This window comes from Sorghum bicolor, chromosome 2 (assembly GCF_000003195.3).
Source record: "Sorghum bicolor cultivar BTx623 chromosome 2, Sorghum_bicolor_NCBIv3, whole genome shotgun sequence".
NCBI lineage: Eukaryota > Viridiplantae > Streptophyta > Magnoliopsida > Poales > Poaceae > Sorghum > Sorghum bicolor.
Genome location: NC_012871.2, coordinates 74,606,454 through 74,624,533, shown reverse-complemented (window position 1 = coordinate 74,624,533; position 18,080 = coordinate 74,606,454). Strand labels below are relative to the sequence as shown.

The 18,080-nt window shown below is 42.3% G+C and overlaps 3 protein-coding genes across 4 annotated transcripts; 2 read left to right on the top strand and 1 right to left on the bottom strand.

The window, feature by feature from the left end:
* LOC8073090 lies at positions 3,216 to 6,587 on the top strand. Its single transcript, XM_002463224.2, has 6 exons — positions 3,216 to 3,357; positions 4,393 to 4,443; positions 4,511 to 4,553; positions 5,217 to 5,257; positions 6,087 to 6,146; positions 6,241 to 6,587. Exons 1-6 carry the CDS (start codon positions 3,292 to 3,294, stop codon positions 6,298 to 6,300), a joined length of 321 nt encoding a protein of 106 aa, XP_002463269.1. The 5' UTR covers positions 3,216 to 3,291; the 3' UTR covers positions 6,301 to 6,587.
* Positions 7,273 to 9,236, bottom strand: LOC8064446 (10 kDa chaperonin, mitochondrial). The gene is made up of 3 exons (XM_002461061.2): positions 8,945 to 9,236; positions 7,998 to 8,140; positions 7,273 to 7,530 (listed from the first exon to the last, which is right to left on the bottom strand). Exons 1-3 carry the CDS (start codon positions 9,047 to 9,049, stop codon positions 7,482 to 7,484), a joined length of 297 nt encoding a protein of 98 aa, XP_002461106.1. The 5' UTR covers positions 9,050 to 9,236; the 3' UTR covers positions 7,273 to 7,481.
* On the top strand, positions 9,478 to 13,918 carry LOC8064445 (protein-lysine N-methyltransferase efm3). 2 transcript variants are annotated; one of them, XM_021453085.1, is made up of 8 exons: positions 9,478 to 9,637; positions 9,736 to 9,803; positions 10,735 to 10,854; positions 10,929 to 11,002; positions 11,338 to 11,389; positions 11,477 to 11,578; positions 11,692 to 11,800; positions 12,938 to 13,918. In XM_021453085.1, exons 1-8 carry the CDS (start codon positions 9,546 to 9,548, stop codon positions 13,056 to 13,058), a joined length of 738 nt encoding a protein of 245 aa, XP_021308760.1. In that variant the 5' UTR covers positions 9,478 to 9,545; the 3' UTR covers positions 13,059 to 13,918. The 2 variants fall into 2 exon arrangements, with proteins under 2 accessions (XP_021308760.1, XP_021308761.1); XM_021453086.1 differs by lacking the exons at positions 11,692 to 11,800; positions 12,938 to 13,918 and having other exon boundaries at positions 11,466 to 11,578.

Below are 18,080 nucleotides of genomic sequence, written 5' to 3'. Positions count from 1 at the left end.
CGCAGGCGCAGCCCAAGTCATTCTACCGCGAGTCCGCGACTGCGAGTGCTTCGCCGTGGACGGCCAGACGACTGCGAGTGCTTCGCCGTGGACGGACAAGATGATAGCCGGTGATGCTCTTGCTCAAAAAGTGCAAAACCAGCACCTGAAGCGTTCCCTTGGGTAAGCAAAGATGATGACTTTCAAGTTCCTTGTAGATCTGTGCAAGATTGTATGTTCTGAGATGTATGTAGCAAGATTTATGTGTGATCTGTAATTGCCTATGATATTGAAAACAGAAACAATACAATGCTAGTTTATTTGATGGACAATTCATTACCAGGTTGTTATATCTGTGCTTGTGAAGGCTAATCTCGGGTCTATTTTCGGGTGTGGGTTACCCGTCGGGTAAGAATTACCCGTGCGGGTGCGGGTATGGAATGAATTCCTTACCCGAGTGCGGGTACGGGTGCGGGTGCGGGTAAGATTTTGACCTGGCGGGTGCGGATGCGGGTGGCTAGTACCCATCGGGTACGTACCCGTTGCCATATTGATCCACCAGCTTGCACCTGCTGTCTGCCTCCAGCACCGCCGGCCTACGCACGCCGCCACGCCCTTCATCCTCGGCAAGCGCGTCTGCAGGGACGGCGTCGACGCTGAGCCCATCGTCGCTGCCCCGGCCCTGGGGTTCTAGGCGCTGCCGACGCGGGCCGACTTCGGCTAGCTCTGGAGCTTCGCGGACGCGCGCGGAGATGATGGTAGCCGCCGCTGCCCGCGTCCTTCTCCACCTTCTCCCCGTCACGGGACATCCAGCAGACAGACGCCTCTCCCTCTCCCACCTCCCCCACGCGATCTGTAGCAGCTCGGCCTCGACCGCCAAAGCCTAGATCGGAGGGCACCGGGAGGTCACCCGAGCGCTGGCCAGAGCCTGGCTTAGTTGGGAATGCCGATTTGGGCTTTCAAACCTGGCCAGGCTATCTCGGTACGGTTGGCCTAGTTTGGCCATGCCCCAAGCTCTATTCAACCAACCAAACACTCAATTTTTGGCCCAACTGAGCCATGGCCACATGTAGAATGCAACCGAACACACTCATACATATACATCTAACAGCTGGCTCTAGGAGCTTTCTTTTTGTTACACATCGAAAAAAACACTATGTATAGCTCAACCGGTTGGTTCTTTTTTTGTGAAAATATGTTTAGAATTCAAAGTCTTTAACAAAATGGGTGCTCGTATAAGGATGAGAGTGTGCGTGCATGTGCCGCATGTAAGAGATCTTCTTCTTCTTGTTCCTGTTGTTGTACAGCCTCTGACTCTTTGTGAGTGCTCATACATTCTGTGTGCAGACCTTCGCATCCATTGCTGCAGTTTTTTTTCGGCCAGAAAAGCTGACGGCCCACTAGTATTCTGCCCGGCCTTAGGTATATTGGGCCCTCTGGTCTGATGACTCACCCGGCCCATGTGGTGAGAGTCGAACGTGGGCGAGCAGCCGAGAGCCCGAGGAGACGTCGCGCCATGGATGACAAGAAGTTCCGGGGCATGACTCACCGCAAATCATAAGTTCCGCGGTGTTGTTGGTAATCTTCTCCGTCTGCCTGTGCCGCTAAGTCCAGAGTTTCTGATTTGGGGACGTCCCAAGTCCCAAGCCACGATCTGTGGCGGTGGAACTCTCGATTGGGAATTTGGGGGTACCACAACAGTTTTACCGAGCTAACCAGCTTGAGATACACATAAACGTACGCACCAGGACAGCAGCAGAGATCACTGTGCAGTTTGCAACACCAATTTAGTGCCGCTCGTCTGCTGTGATTTTCTATTAATATAAATACATTTCTTTAGCTAGCCTAAGCGGTGTTTGGGACTGCTCCGCTCTAGTTTCTAGCTTCGCTCTAACTCTGCGTTGCTAAAAATGTCTAGCTTTACGAACTTCGCTCCACAAAAAAATGTGGAGCTAGAGGCCACCTTCATGTTCTTCCTGGATACCTCAAAGGGTACTCTAGTTTTTAGAGTTTGGTACTCACACATGGAGTTGTGAGGTAATTACCCACCTTGCCACTCATTAATCACGGATTAATTCACATAAATGCTTCTCCTCATGACGCCGTGACCTCATTTTTTCCTATGCGCGTCGCCCCTCGTCTCTTCACCTACGCGTCGCCCATATTAATTATTTATATTTTAATTAAGACCTTTATTAATGCTCCATCATTTTGATTTCTATTTTGGTCATAAAATATCAAAAGCAATTTCGATCGGGGACATAATAGACCATTTGCATAAAAACAACCTATTTCTAGAGCTGGAGCAGAGTTACGTGCTAAACAATACCTCCTGCTCTACAAACTCGACGATGGAGCTGCTCTATGATGAAGTTCGTGAAGCAAAGCTGCAAAAACTAGAGTGAAGCCTATGAGACCCACAAAACAAAAAAACAAACAAACAACGGTAGAAGGCTTTCGTTTTCTCTGCATGTACATGTATGCAGCTAGGGTCTTGTTTAGTTTTCAAAAAATTTTACAAAAATTTTCAAATTTCTCGTCACATCAAATCTTACGGCATATGCATGAAACATTAAATATAGATAAAATAAATAATTAATTACACAGTTTATCTATAGTTTGTGAGACAAATCTTTTGAATCTAGTTAGTCTATGATTAGATAATATTTGTCAACTACAAACGAAAATACTATGATGTTCATTTTGCAAAAAAATTAAACTAAACTGAGCATCGAGGATAGGAAGTAGAAACCCACATGCATCGATGCTGACATATATATTTTGTTTGAGTATCGCCTCCTGCAGTGGCATGCTTCGATGCCTGGTTCTCTCTCTCCGTTTTGGCACTGGTTGCACCCCACGATTGCTACCTAGCTGGCTTCGATGGACACGATGTATGAGTATGCTGTACTCTTGTTTAGATGTTGTCGGATTCACCTCAATCCACATGTGTTGGAGTGGATTGGAGTGAAATTTAGTTCAAGTTCTACTCCAATCCACACCAACATGTATGGATTGATGCGAATCCGACTACATCCAAACCAGACCTAAAGTGTTTTTTCTTAGCGTGAAATGCGACCATTTTTGTTGATAAAAGCACTAGTGGTGGTTTCGGCCAGAAGCTGACAGCCCACTAGTATTCTGCCCGGCCTTAGATATATTGGGCCCGCTGGTCTCACTAGTAACCCGGCCCATGTGGTGAGACTCGAAGTCTCTAAGCGAAGCGAAGCGTTCGTGGACTCATCATCCAATCCATCTTCTTCTCCCTGAGCCCCCGAGTCCGTCGCCGGAGACGTCGCGCCTGCGCCCACCATGGACGAGAAGGAGTTCCGGGGCATGCTCGACCTCTTCCCCGTCGTCCGCTCCCGGGACTACTGCGTAATCCTCCTCCTACCCCTCTCCCTTTCATTCTGCCCGTGCCGCTAAGTCCCGGGGTTAAGGCTTCTGATTTGGGGGCCCTCCCAAGTCCCAAGCGTAATCTGTGGCGTGGAGTTCGATTGGGATTTCGAGGGTACCATAGTCTTCCTATCGATTCTGGTGACCCGATCTGCTGTCGCGACACAGAGTTCAGCTCCGGGTTCCGGAATCAACTTGATGTTTGCACACGTAGTTGCGGTAGAGGGGCCATGTATGTAGCCTTTGGTCAGATGATGTATTAAAGATGACAGCACATTAGCACCCTTTACCAGAATTTACGTTACTACTGTACTTTCGTAGGACGCAATACTGCAAGTCTGCAAAGAAAAGAGTAGCGGATTTTATACATGTACCCTGAACTGCCTAGTTTTTCTCCCCTTCTTTTGGTTAAAGGGGGATTGCTCATTTTCTCCTTTTATTAACAAATAAAGCTCCTCTAGAATGCGAATGGTACATATCTTAACCGTCCTATCCTCCTATCCAATAATAGCCGGAATGCTTCTAAAAAGGGGTTCCAGGTTTAGTCTGTTGCTTCTTGCCCCTCAAGATAAACAGGCTAATATTAGTCTTATACTGTGCTTGCTGTGCCGTTTAAGTAAGTAGCCTATTGTTGGCCTCTTAAAGTTGGTAAATATTAGTGACAAACTTTCAGATAGAGATTGATAAAGTCTTTGCCATCTCTGTAATGAGCTACACAGTCACACAATGTCATGAATGTTTGTTTCTATTTGAGTTTGTGGTTCAGAGAGTATTACATGGGGGCATGGCCGCATGGGAGTATGGGACTGTGGTGCTGTGCATTTATCTAAATAGAAAAGCGTGTTGAACCAGAACAAAGAGCAATGTATCATAAGCACATTGATATGGAATCATAAGCAATTGTGTTAGATGTCACTTTGAAGAAGTAACTGAATAAATATGGTTAGTTCTTATTTCCTGTTTGCAGGTATTTTTGAGCATGAACTGATGCAAACTTTTTTTATGTGCCAAATGTAGGCCGATTCTGGAACATCCAGCAAAGGAACCAGACACCGAACACGAGTTCAGGTGTGTTTGATTTAGTTATCTTGGTGCTACAGGTTTTTACTATTGCTAATGAAGCTATTGCTTGCAGGAAGCAACTAAGGGCAATAATAAGGACTCATCCGATGCACAAGGTATTTCAGCAGATGGTTCAGTTGAATACAAGGGGCAGTTATTCATGATCTGGGGCATCCATTAGACTTAGGATTTTAGCATGTCACCTCACCGTAATTCATCATATCCATGGTCAGTTATTATTTTGTGAACGCACAACATTCTTCATGGATTTGCTCCCTATCAAACAACTGAGATGTTGATAACTACAACTGGTTAATCCCAATTCAACTTGTTTTTACCTGAATCATTTGGATCTGTTTTCCAAATTGGGTCCACAGGCAACTTATTATCAGCACCTATAGTTTCTTTTACTCGACCTTTTTTTTTCTGTGAAAATGAGTAAAAGTATCATCAGTTTCCAAAACATCACTGACTTGCAACCACACAATCCATCATTTACTACCATACAAATTTGATTCACACAAAACATACCTCTTACATATACAGCCTCTTACATATCTGATATGAAGGACTGTGCAGTCAAGCAATTGAATAACATGACACTGAGATGTGTTTTCTGCAAAATTTACTTATTTTTCAATGAATGCCCACCGAATCAATGGGAATGCCAACTTTGGTACTGTAGTAATGGCAAATGACACACTTTTTATTCTTCATTCTACTAACAATTATATAATATCAAAGTAGAATAGTTACTAATTTTCTTGCATGTTCCACAGATATGTTTTTGCAGAAGTTGAAGATGGCCGCAGAGAAAAAAGTATGTATATTTCTTTTCCAGTTTCAGGAAGCTAGCAACTTAATACAATGGTCTGAAATGTTTTTGAGAGCTTTGAGTAATGTTGTCTGTCTTTTAGGTCTGTCGTTTGAGGAAGAATAAATTGGGTAAAAAATAACTGGCTCCATGTATCAGAACATCTGAAGTTTGAAAAATTATGCCGACTATTTCTGGTTCAGCTAAATACCACCAGAAACCCCAAACTTAGGAAAATACCACTTGTATCTCCATTAAGGCCATGCTGTTATCTCAGTGCCAATCGTTGGTAGCCTATTCCTTTGTACCACTCCCTTCTCTGTTCACCACTGAAGTTGTGACCCAAGTCTTTTTGTGGTTATTATTGCCCATGGAGCTCCTGTTGGTTTGAGCGGCTAGGGTTTGAGAGAAATGCTATTGAAGGATTTGCTAGGAGCTGACAAGCTTTTGGTATAGCTTGTCAAAGTAGACTCCCATTTTTCTGTTCTAGTGGTTTCACTGAAGTGAAACCAGTTTTGCCATAAATAGATCTCAACGTATACCAGAAATGCTGTCATAAAAGCTTTACAATCTGTGGTTGTTCAGGAATTGGCAAGTCATTTTAAAAGGTAGGGAAAATAGATCTTCTTAGCTTCTGACCTGTTAGACTGGTCTACCATTTGATGTCAATGGTAGCTTCCACATCTATCTTACCCTCATGGACACCACATTTCTTTTATCACTTGCCATCTTACAACTTTATTGGAATACATATTTGGGTAGCATTAACTATCTGGCAAGTTCAAACACACATTTTTCTGGTGGTTTAATAAATTGTTTTGTCTCCCACTGGCAGATCGGAGCCACAAAGGCAGAGTTCTTCTGCAAGGCATTTGAAGAAGCTCATGAGAAACTTGTACCGACTTGCCTCCCTCATTCGACAATTTAATACCAACAACTATTTATACACACTGAAGTTTATTTTCTGGGATTGACCCATGTGCATGCAGGTTTACAAAGAGCTGAATTTGGATGCTGCTAAGAAGTTTCTGAGCGCATATGAGAGCTGATGATGAACAATAGATAGATGCTGCTCAAGGATCAGCAGGTGCCAATGATCATGGAGAATTGTTGATGCTTTTGAGATTTTGATCATTGGCAAACTTAGGCCATTGAAATGTGTTGTGTGCAGACAGTAGATATCCCTTTTTGGTTAGCTACAATATATATATTTTTTCAGATAAACGTTTGAAGTTGTCCATTTGTACACTAATATACGTTTTTCTGTGTTTGCACTTGTATTCGTTGTATCTTTTTTAAATTTTAGTATAAAAGGGAACCTACTACTCTCCTTTTCCTCGAGAAGCTTTGAAACCAAAGTCTTAGAAATTCCAAGAATGCCCAAACCCAGTTGTATACTCCTCCCGTATTTGTAAAGAAAGTCGTTTTTAGACAAGGATTTATCAAACATTAAAATATAAATTATAAATAAGTTTTAAATTATTGAGTCTAGAAATATAAAATGTAAAACCATATAAATAAATTTATCTTGAAAAATATTTTCATATATATTATTTTTTTATAAATATTTTTATAAAAACAAGGAGTCAAATTTAGACTTTGGAAATCGTATCATATCGTTTTCTTATACGACTTTCTTTACATATATGGATGGAGAGAGTACCATGTCTCGTCTAATTTTAGCTGACGTTTGGTTCATGCCTCATATTGTCTAACTTTAGCTAACCTTTGGTTCATGATTGATGTTGTGGCGTGCCACACCCTGCTTAGACATTTCTGGTTCTTGTGCCAGTTCATTTTGCAGCTAAGTCTGGCGCTGCCGCAGTTACGTCGCGGCCAAACCTCTGTCGTGGCGCGGCAGCGTACAGGCAAGTCTCTAACCAGCATCGCCGATCAAATAGCACTATAGCAGCATGCCAACATTACCTTTGATGGATTGTGCAAAGGTTCACAAGTAATCGATCCTGTGCACCCTAATAAAAAGTACTACATGAACAACCAACGTACCAACCAGGGATAGGGAGGGGAACAAAATAAGGGAACCACTTCAAAAGCGAAAGTTTCCTCAATTGCATGACAACAAAAGGCAAGCAACAAGTTTTATCCTTATGATGTTTCACCACAAACTCTATGGCATCACGACAGTTCAGAGTTCTTTCTCATCGATTTTGCCAGCATCAGATCCTAAGCATCTCACACTTCAACCGAAGACTAGTGACAAGCTCGCGAATCAGTCAACAAGTGTGCCCAAAATGTCGTGCTCTCTGAAGAGGAGGTACCTGGAATTTGTTTCAGAAGAGGGCTCAGATTAAGTGCCAGAGAAAGAATTGAAATGGCATTAAACAGAAAAAAAAATGACAACAAATCCAACAGCCAGTTGACGTGGTATTTGCGACCCACAACTAATTGTTGCCAGTTAGGAACCAAAGGTTAAGATACATCATGTTTTTTTTATCTAGTCACAAAAAGCATGGTCGGGATGCAGTATCAAGCACAGCATTCGACAACAATACAACATTTGACAGAACTAAAACAGTTGCTATCATCATTCCATATCATATCATGGGTTTGTGTGTGTTCAGCATATCTGGATGACTGGATGGTTTCACAAAACAGCAAATAATACAGCTGCAAGGCAAATTTAAAAATTGCAACGGTTTGGATATTATGGTGCCTAATTGAGAGATTAATCAGGCAATAGCAGTATAGCACAAAGTTTTCAAGCACAGAAGAACAGTTGACTTACTCTTTATCAGCCGCAAGCTTGACTTCAGTTCCACCATACTCAGGCAGAAGAACAGTGTCGCCTTCCTTCAGAGCAACTGGGATCAGATTGCCTGCCTTGTCGCGCTCACCAGGGCCAACAGCCACCACCTTAGCAGCATTCAGCTGCAACAAGAGCAACATTGTCAAGCAGAGAATTAATTCTACAGCCACAATAATTCGTTTCTCCAGTATCACACACCCAAATACAATGTTGAATACTAATCAATAAATCCAAAGTGAAAATGGAAGTCAAATCTTTATTTGAAAGACTCATAAGGCTACTTCAACAGGAATATTGTCAGACATTGAATTAATGTACACTTCCAAAACATAATCTAATTTGTTTCTCCAATTGAACATCAACACTACCCAAAAGCCATAATAAAGAGAAAAAAGTGTAAAAATGCATCTAGCCATTAAAAACATGCTAAATTGAAAGTGCGAGAAGGAAATAGAAACACAGCTATATACTATTACTAGCACAAGAACATTTTCAGGTAAAAACTTGACTATGCACTTCAAACAATAGCAACTCATGTATGTGTCTTACTGAAATTCCACAGACAATGTGGTCAGAACCAATGGGACAGAACAGTTTGGAACTACACGTAGCCATAAAGCATGATATTTCACAAGTACAAAGATTTATCCTTCATAAAAACAGACATAAGATACCTACTTGAATGATAAAATTTTTATAGCTAACAGTACTCCGAAGAATCGCAGCCTAAACCAAGCAATCTGAATCACATATAGCTAATCACTCCCCAAACTATTCGCATCCTACAAAGCTATCCAAATCGCCCAACCTGCAGCCGTTTTCAGTTCGGCAAGCGACGGCCCGGAACACCATGATCTAAACGCCCCTCGCCGGAAATTGAATCCACTAAACTACCCAAAAACAACAGTAGCGGGCGATGGTGCTACCTGCTTGGATGTTTCCGGGAGGAGGATGCCGCCTGCGGTCTTCTTGGGCTGCACCAGCTTCTCCACCAGCACCCGGTTCAGCGACGGGAGCAGCCTCTTCGCCATCGCCGCCCTCCTCTCTCGTCCCCCTTCTTCTTGCGCAGCAAGCAAACGGGGGGAAAAAAAAAGCTCGAAGCTTCCACTCGCCTCACCACAACACCAACCGATCAGCCGGGGGTTTAGGGTTTTATGGACGGACGCGGGCGCAGCGGAAAAATTACGAGCCTGCCCCTGGGAGATCGTGCGCCGCGCCGCCGCAACGTGCTCCGGCCTCTCGGGTGCCCTCTAGAACGTTCCTCGTCGGCTGGTCTGGGCCGGGCCTCATGTATCCTGGATGGCCCATTGATTTCTCTAACAAGAGTTTCTGGGCCCGCTAAGGACGTGCTTCTGCTTCTTGATGTGTCGTTGAAAGCCCACGGCCCATTTCGTTGGGCTGTGGCTACGTGGGCCCAGAACACGATCCAGCGGCCCGATCCAGCAGGTGGGTTAAGGTTTGGAGTGACGCCGCGGCGACCTCCACTGCGGTAGTGGGCGGCGGTGGCGGCGAGAAGTTCGGCGAAAGATGGCGGACTCCGGCAGCCCGAGGAAGAGGGAGGAGAAGGAAGAGGAGGACGACATCGTCTGCCTGGATCCGTCCTTCTTCGTGGACCGCAGGTATGCGCGTCGTCCTTTATTCCTTCTATGTGCTAGCGTGGTGAAGAGCTGAGGATTGGTTTCGTTTGCTGAATTGCTGGGCTCGTCGATGCGGGCAGCTACGAGATGACGACCTTCACCTTCGGGTCCCACGAGTTGCGCCTCCTCTGCCTCCGCGCCGCTTCCAGTTAGTGCTTCTTGCTCGTCATAGATTTCGTTTCTTTGAGAGTAATGGATTTGTGTTCTGGAAAATGGGTGATGCAGTTGTTTTACTGGTCAATTGTTAGTTTATCGAATTGGGGAGCTAGTCATTTTTTTTTAGCTTCAAGAGTTTTGACGAAGAGAAACTGGGGGAGCTAGTACAAGGGTACTGGGGAGCTAGTATAACTGTAAATCTGTAATAGGGTTGCTGGGCATGGTTGATTGAATGCAGTGTTTTACTGCCCAATATGTTCACCCATTTTTGGTATCGCTACCTGCAACACAACTGTTCTGTTTGATCCTTTAGTGCTTGTGCAGTGGATGCAGTTATCGCTGATAAATTCTATGCCTGTTTCATTTGCTGAATCAGCTGTTACTGGAGTCTGTAGTCTGCATATGCTTCATGTCTTTCTGCCTTGTTTTACTTGATGCAGTGGCGCTCGAGATATTACTGTGAGTCTGTGACAGGTGTTTTTGTTCATTTTCTTATTTTGGTTTTCATAGCAGTAACGTTGGATGTTCATTACACAATCATGTGACATAGGACCACTTATGCCTTACCTTATATGAGAATCCTTCCTGTCATTTTAGTACTCTATGCGAGGACACCAAAAGCCCCACGTTCCTCGTGATCAAACAAACGAAGGGTCCTACTATAAATTCTTGTCACTAGATGACCGTTATGTCTTATTCAGTCCTTTCATGCTGTCTTATATAGCCAATTGTGAGCACAAAGATAAATCTTGGCTTCTAAAGTTCTGTTCCACCGGGTCTGTGATGATATGGATGATCTTATTTAAGCCTCAACACCACAGCATTAGTTCTGTTGGTGGATTCCTCACAGTACATAATGCCTATTCCCATTAGTTCCTTGCCATGGCAGCGCCACTTACAGGCATTTTAATGATTGGGTGCAGCTGATTTTGATCTGACGGGACAGTTAGTGTGGCCAGGGGCAGTCCTGATGAACAACTACCTATCTCAACACCCTGAAATTGTGAAGGGATGTTCAGTAATTGAGCTAGGATCTGGGATTGGTGAGAGAATTCGCTGCCATGCTCCCTTCAGTCTTTGGTCGTATGAAAGCTGACTATATTATGACTTGCTGTAGGCATTACTGGCATATTGTGCAGCCGTTTCTGCAAGGAGGTTGTCTTGACTGATCACAATGATGAAGTTCTGGAGGCAAGGTTCAATTTTTTAGAAATTCATTCTCTGATACCTCGTAGCTTCATACAGAAATTATAGAATGAAGTACCATTGAGACTTTTGCTTTAGTTTTAGCAATTTTGTATATGTAGATAAATGCATACAATTTACAACAGATAGACAAGGACATTTGGCAATCTGTATGCCACTAGTCGCTGCGTACCTTTGTGTCCAGTGTACTATCTATGTATTGAATGCAGTGCTAGAAGGGTGGTAGAGCATAAATGATGCAGTTACCTTTTATACTTGCATCATTCCTTATTATTCAATTCAAGTGCCACACATATTTATACTGACGAATGACTTTGCAGATTATAAGGAAAAATGTAGAGTTGCAGTCATGTTCTGAGAATGCACATGCAGGTTAGAGGTCGCCACCCCTTAACTTCAACATTCATAGAAAGTGAAATATGTTTGATAATCTGATCTATAATTGTAGTTCTATTGCAGCATTGACAGCCGAGAAACTAGAGTGGGGAAACTCAGATCATTTAAGCAGTATTATTGAAAAACATCCTGGTGGATTTGATCTTGTTCTTGGAGCTGATATTTATATCCTTGAAATTTTCCTACTTAACTGTTTTTATTCTAAGGCTCTGCCCTTTCTCTTCTATTCATTTGTTATATAGCAAGGCTTGCAGCTTGTGGATCTTGACTCGCAGCAAGCTTCCAGCAATCTAGCATTTCCTGCCTCTTTGATACTGTAGAGAGGATTGTCCGTATTCAAGCTCGTAAATGCAGATTCATATTGGCTTATGTATCCCGAACTAAAGTGTATGTATTTTCTCTATTTATTGTCTTCCTTCCATTTATATTTGAATAGATGAGTTCTCTTTTTTTTGGCACAAAAATTGTTGGCAAACACTGTTCATCAAAATTTCCATGTGATAAAGATCAACTCAGTGATTGTTCCAATCGACAACTGTCATAGATTACAGTTGACCTCTTAGTTGATTATTTTGTAATGTCAAATTTGAATTCTCTTTGTTTTGGGTTTGCTATAATTTTCCAGTTATAGTTATCAGAATGCCATTATGACATAGCGTTTTGAAGAGAACGTGCGCAAAGCACAGTGGTGGGGGAGCTACTGTTGGACCTATGGTCGGGAGTTCAACTCCCCGTTCTCACAAAAAAGGCAACTCCCTGAGCTATTTAATAGCTAGGATTTGTGGCCTTTTCTTGACCCTGGTTGAGATTTTTTTTTTCATAGAGAAATATTTTGGGGGGGAGGCTTTCCCCAGGGTTCTTTTTTTTTGAGAGAGACAGCGTTTTTGAACCAGTTAACAGAAAAAGTTAGCTGAGATGAGGGTACTCATTTGTAAAATTTGACAGGTTATAAATCAGTTAGATTAGAAAATTAAGTACATGTGCCTGAGTCCCTCGGAGAAAACAAGGCAGGGAGAAGTACATAGCATCTCCAACTAACTGAAACATTATATGAATCCATAAACCATGGATATAAACAATGACGAGGTTTGTATTTTGTAGCGAAATTTTTACTTCAGAATGGCATATACAGTAGCAGAAGTCCTTCTGGTTCACAGGCAAACAATTCGTATGTCACCCATTCCTTTGTTAGCTTGTTACCTGTCAGAGATATTATGCAATTGTTTGTCTATTGCACTTGTGCAGAAAATGAGTGTACAGTTGCATTCATGAGCAAACAGTACACACAAGTTGGCTTGTAGTAGTTTATACTTTATATTATCATTTACTGACAACTATAACTGGCTGCATACTCTAGAATCATTATTTGGTATGTCCAGAATGTACTGTTAAAAAGGCTTGCATTACAAGAGAGGTGGGGGAGGAATTGGGCTATCTCTATTTTTTGTTAGTTCTAATTTTAATGTCCTGTGACAAACTTGGGCATTCTTTTAATGAAGCTAATTCTTTCTCATTAATGACCAGCATGGATGCACTAGTACTCAAGGAAGCTGAAAAGCATGGAATGTGTGTTGAAGAAGTGAATGGAACAAGAACAACCATCTCAAATCTTGAAGGAGTAATATTTGAAATTACCCTGAAATGACACTCTGTCCTTTGACGCACCTTTGTCGAAATGCTTGGGCGGTTATTCGTCAAGAAGATCCATAGAACCTCCTTAGCAGGAAATTCAAAGTCCCACATTATGATGAGCTGGAGATGTGTCAGTTGTATCTTTGCAGAATTGCAGAGGATGAAACCACTACCTTGCTGTCACAGCAAGAACATTACCCGATGATGGTCTTTGATTCGTATGCTGATTTGGTGTGGCTTTCTACTGTTCAACTGCTCCATCCTTTTAGCTAATATATAAGATATAAGATGCGTCAATTCATGAGCGGTGAATGATGTTACAACTTTCTCAGACTATCTATCTATCGGTGAGATGACCAGACTCTGAAAGTTCTTGTGACAAAGAGTTGCTGAAAGCAGCACCATCATGTATGAGTTGCAGATGCTTGTCTGAATTCTGAAAAAGGCTGTGGATTACCATGAGCTCGTGCTTGGTGCAGTAGCATGTAAAACACCAATTGAACAGAAACCTTCAGCACCTCCTTCAACCCATGTAACATGGTTCCAATTTTTTGCCTTGTTCTCTAGCCTGTTGTTGGTTCTTTGCTATATTTGTAAGCTTGCTGCGACAATATATTTGTAAGCTTGCTGCGACAACTTGTCAAGGCCTCCCTGATGCAACCTTGTCACTAGGGCGTAGTGCCACAGTTTTATCGGCTTTCTTGGATGGCAGCCTGAAATCGGAGCTCCTGCCATATGGCCATGTTCTGTATCAGAACTGTCAGTGATGCATGCATTGCAGTGCTTTAGCTGCAATTTGAACAGGTCTGAACCTGACCTCGTGCTGAACAATGTCAAAATTTATGGAGTGATGTTGTACATTGAGAGCGGCAACTGGGCAAAGTCTGCATATTGTTTCCATTGATTCTACTCGTGTACATCCACAAGCTGCGCGATGGGAGGTTGAAACTGGGGCCCGGATGTGTAATGGAAAATCGGTGCTTGGGAGCTCAGCGACACTCCAACTAAGATGTTGCAACTAACGCATTTAAACATCCATTTGGACAGGTTTTAGTTTATACTGTATCTCGCAACTGCCACGTGTTGTTGACACATAACTTAAGTGTTGATGGCCATCGGGATTCGGGACGCAGCTGTTAGCGACACATTAACTCCATGTGTTGTTGACAAATAACATACTCTGTTTTTACATATTGTATTAATTTTGTCCTAAGTTAAATATTTCTATATCTTTGACCATCGATTGCAAAAAAAAAATATTTAGATTCATAACATAAGATTTATATTCTTAAATTCTCCAAGAGAAATACTTTTATAGTATATAATTGATATGTTATGAAACTATAAGGATTTCTATAAATGGATGGTCAAAGAGAGTAATGTTTGACTTAGGACAAAGTTAACATGATATATAAAACAAACGAAGGGAGTACTATGATTGATATTACTAGATTTCATATTAAAATACTTCCATCATATTAAGGGGTGTTTGGCAAGGCTTCTTCCGAGGGTTTCCTTTGGAGGAGACAAAGCCATTTGGGAGGAGCCCGACTTGTCTGTTTTTCATTGAAAAACAGCTCCTCCTACAAAAACCTTTGGTAGAGCTTCTTCGAAGAAGCCGGAGCTGGAAAGAAGCCCTACCAAATGAGACATCGAGAACGTGTAATGTTTCAATGGACATAGGAAGTCAACATTAGTACAAATAGAGCATAGCATATTTCATTTTTTTAAGAATGAGAAAGATAAAAACAGCTAGCTAGCTCTTCATGAAGAGTTAAGTTCGTACACTCTGATAATTCATGTATTTATGCCTACACAATTTTCTATGAGTTTATGGTTTATGGCCACGCAATTTTCTATATTATCATATATATTAGGCTATATTTTTAATCTTTTTTTAACTTTATATAAGATAGTGTTTTTAAAAAAGCCATCGGAAACGCCTAACTTACAAGTTGTGATCAAAGGAAGCCTAAGAGTTCAGCATCATGAGATCCGACTCTTTTTTTTAAGGTGGCAAGTATTATGAGGTCTGACTCGCCATTGATTCAATTTTTTTTTCGAGACCACGCTAAATAGCGCGTTTTTCATTGCCATTGATTCATCTATGAAATGTAATTTAGGGTTTAGTATGTTCTAGTGTGACCGACAGTGGCTCTTATTATGAGGTTCACTGAATATAGAATTGTGCTTTTCAGGATCATACAAGAAAAGGCATTATAACTGATTGGTTTCTTTTAGCCTCTCCTTTTTACAGCGCATCCGATGCTGGGAGGTGAGGTCAAAGGTAGGAGGATGCCAAGAAAGAGGGCTGCATCCATCCAAACACCTGAAAGGGTGCACAAAAAGAAGAGCAAAATTTACTGGAGGGTACTTGAGCCTAAAAAGCAAAAGTGAAAAAAGAAGCAAGCAACAATGAGATCTCTCTATCTTCACCAGTCACCGGTTGGGTGCCATGGCAAACTAACATACATACAGCCTTCTGCAGCTGCAGCATTGAATTCCATTGCATAGGGTTTCAGGCTTCTTCCATTGTTTACTCACTTTGCATGACTGGCTGTAGAGATTCCCTTGCCAAAAGCCCAAAACACATAGCATATAAACACATAAAGAGAGGTTGATTGGTTGGCCAATGATTGGGTGCATAATCCACACATGAGAGAAGAATTCCATGCCATTACATTATGCAAGGCACATGCCTGCCTCCATAAGACCATAACAAACATGCCTGTTGTTGATGTGTTAATCCACCTACCTGAAAACTGGCTCCTCTGCAGCATATATGGATTAGAGAACAGGCACAGTTCTTGCCTGATGATAACAAAGCCATGCAATACAATGTTACATTGCATGCAGAATTGTCTCACCCAATGGCCACACAGCCTCCTCTTGTCTGGGATACAGGCACAGAGAATCCCTGCACGTACATGATGCAGTAGCCAGTAGCTGGCTACTAGTAGAAGTAGGCACCAAACTCTGATGCCCAAATACCAACTGACTGCTGTTCTACTAGATGAGGTGTGCCGGTGACACCACCCCTGCTGTTCTACCAGCTTGGTCCAGTCCATTCCAGGCCAGGCCACCACGATGCATACATTTTTTGCAGGTGAGGTTGGCATGAAGAAAATCCAACTGGCCCCGGCCGGCATGGCGACAGGAAGGCTACCGGCCGGCTCGCCGGCGCCGGCGCCGGCGGCCGGCCGGTTGGTCAAAAAGGCTGATAAACTTGGTCTTTGCTCATGTATGAGCAAAAGTTGGAGACATCGACATAAATAATGCGGAAAAGATGATTGGAGGAACTGAAAATTTTGTATGATTCGGATGTAAGCTTTTGGAGGTGATAGTGGCATGACATGGACGCCACAGTGATGATAAACTTGTGACCTCACACTGCCAACTTGTGGGGCTCAAACAATCTACTAGTATCTGAAAAGTAAATTTTGCCGTTTCTTGTGGCAGAAACTGCACTAATTGCTGTGCTTAACAGTGCAACTAACAAAGCCACTGAATTTAAGATGGAGAATTTGACATGGCATGAGGTTATTTTCCTATGGTTCTTGGCAGTTTGGTAGTCAGTAGTCACCACATACCAGTCAGTGGAGTGCTCAACTCAACCATCAGCCATGACAGCTTGCAAATAAATATAACAGGTCAATGAGTTGTTGTATCATGCATGTTTAGGACTGGCTGGAAGAACTAAAAAGAGCTTCTTCTTCATTTCATCACTTGAATGTGTCCCCAGTGCAAGTTTAGATGAGCTGTGCCGCCCTCTCCTGTACTGCTGTACAAGGATATATCGATCATATCATATATGCCTAGTTGCTGCGTACATGTCCAACAGAATGGACAACTATCATGCTTCCTCTGTAATAATAAAGTATCCCTAGTATGTACAGCTACAACCCCTAACAGAAAGATTTCTTTTTTAGTAGAGAAAAAAAGCTGCAGGTAGATTGCTAGGTCGTCTGAACTGGGATTTTAATGCCTGGTCATGCATGCTTTGCTTAATCTACACATGTTAGCGCATTGATTGGTAGTAGTGTTAAGATTGTTATTAGCTGTTTAACGCGTTTCTGGTAGTAAGGTAGTGTAGAGACATTGACTGAAACTGTATCGCACATAGACATAGTAGTGGTAAGACCAAGTATCAAAATATATGTCATCAGCTACTCCTAGTCGCTGGACTCGATCAGATGATGTAGTTGCAACTTGCAACCAGTCTTGCATATCAGTGGAAGTTTGTTCACTACTTGCAGGTCTTGAAAAGAGATAAATTTGATAAATTGTAGTGCCTCAGTTTTAAATGATATTACAACATAGACTTGTTGAAATATATATCTTGGAGATGACTTTTCCTTATTTCTTAAAAGATTGGATAACTTATGGTGTCAGTGAAAACGATCTACAGAAAGGAAGTGGGTAGCTTTCTACTCCAGGATGTCATCTGCTTTGTGCAGGAACCACAAGCGGATATTTTTGCTGGTGTAATGCTTCATGCTTGCTTCCTGTTTGGACTATCTAACCACTGTTTTTTCTACAACAAAAAATGGAAACAAAAGCAGAGAATGCCACACAGATGATGACAGGTACTAAAATAGTTGCAACCAAAGGAGGACCTTATGTGTAATCCAGAAGGATTGCATGGCTCACCTGCGAATGGGATTTCTTGCAATGTGATGAAAGTAGCCCCTGGTCCATGTTAGCCCATGTTCGTGTATCTTTATTATATATCCTTGGCCAACTACTTTGTGTTTTTTGGTTTGGGTCGGGGGGGGGGGGGGGGGGGGGGCTTTCCTTTCTTCATGCCTTTGCTTCTCCTGCAAGGCCTTTCACGCACTAGAAAAAATGGTATGATATAAAATACATACTATGCATCAGATGTGACAATATTGAGGAATTACTGATACATGCAAGCAAAATGATCACAGATGCTTTCTGCTTAATGAAACACATGCCGATGCATGTTCTCGAAAAAAAAATGATCACAGATGCAAATCCCCTGCTCTGCTGTTAAAACAAAACTTATAGAAAAGCT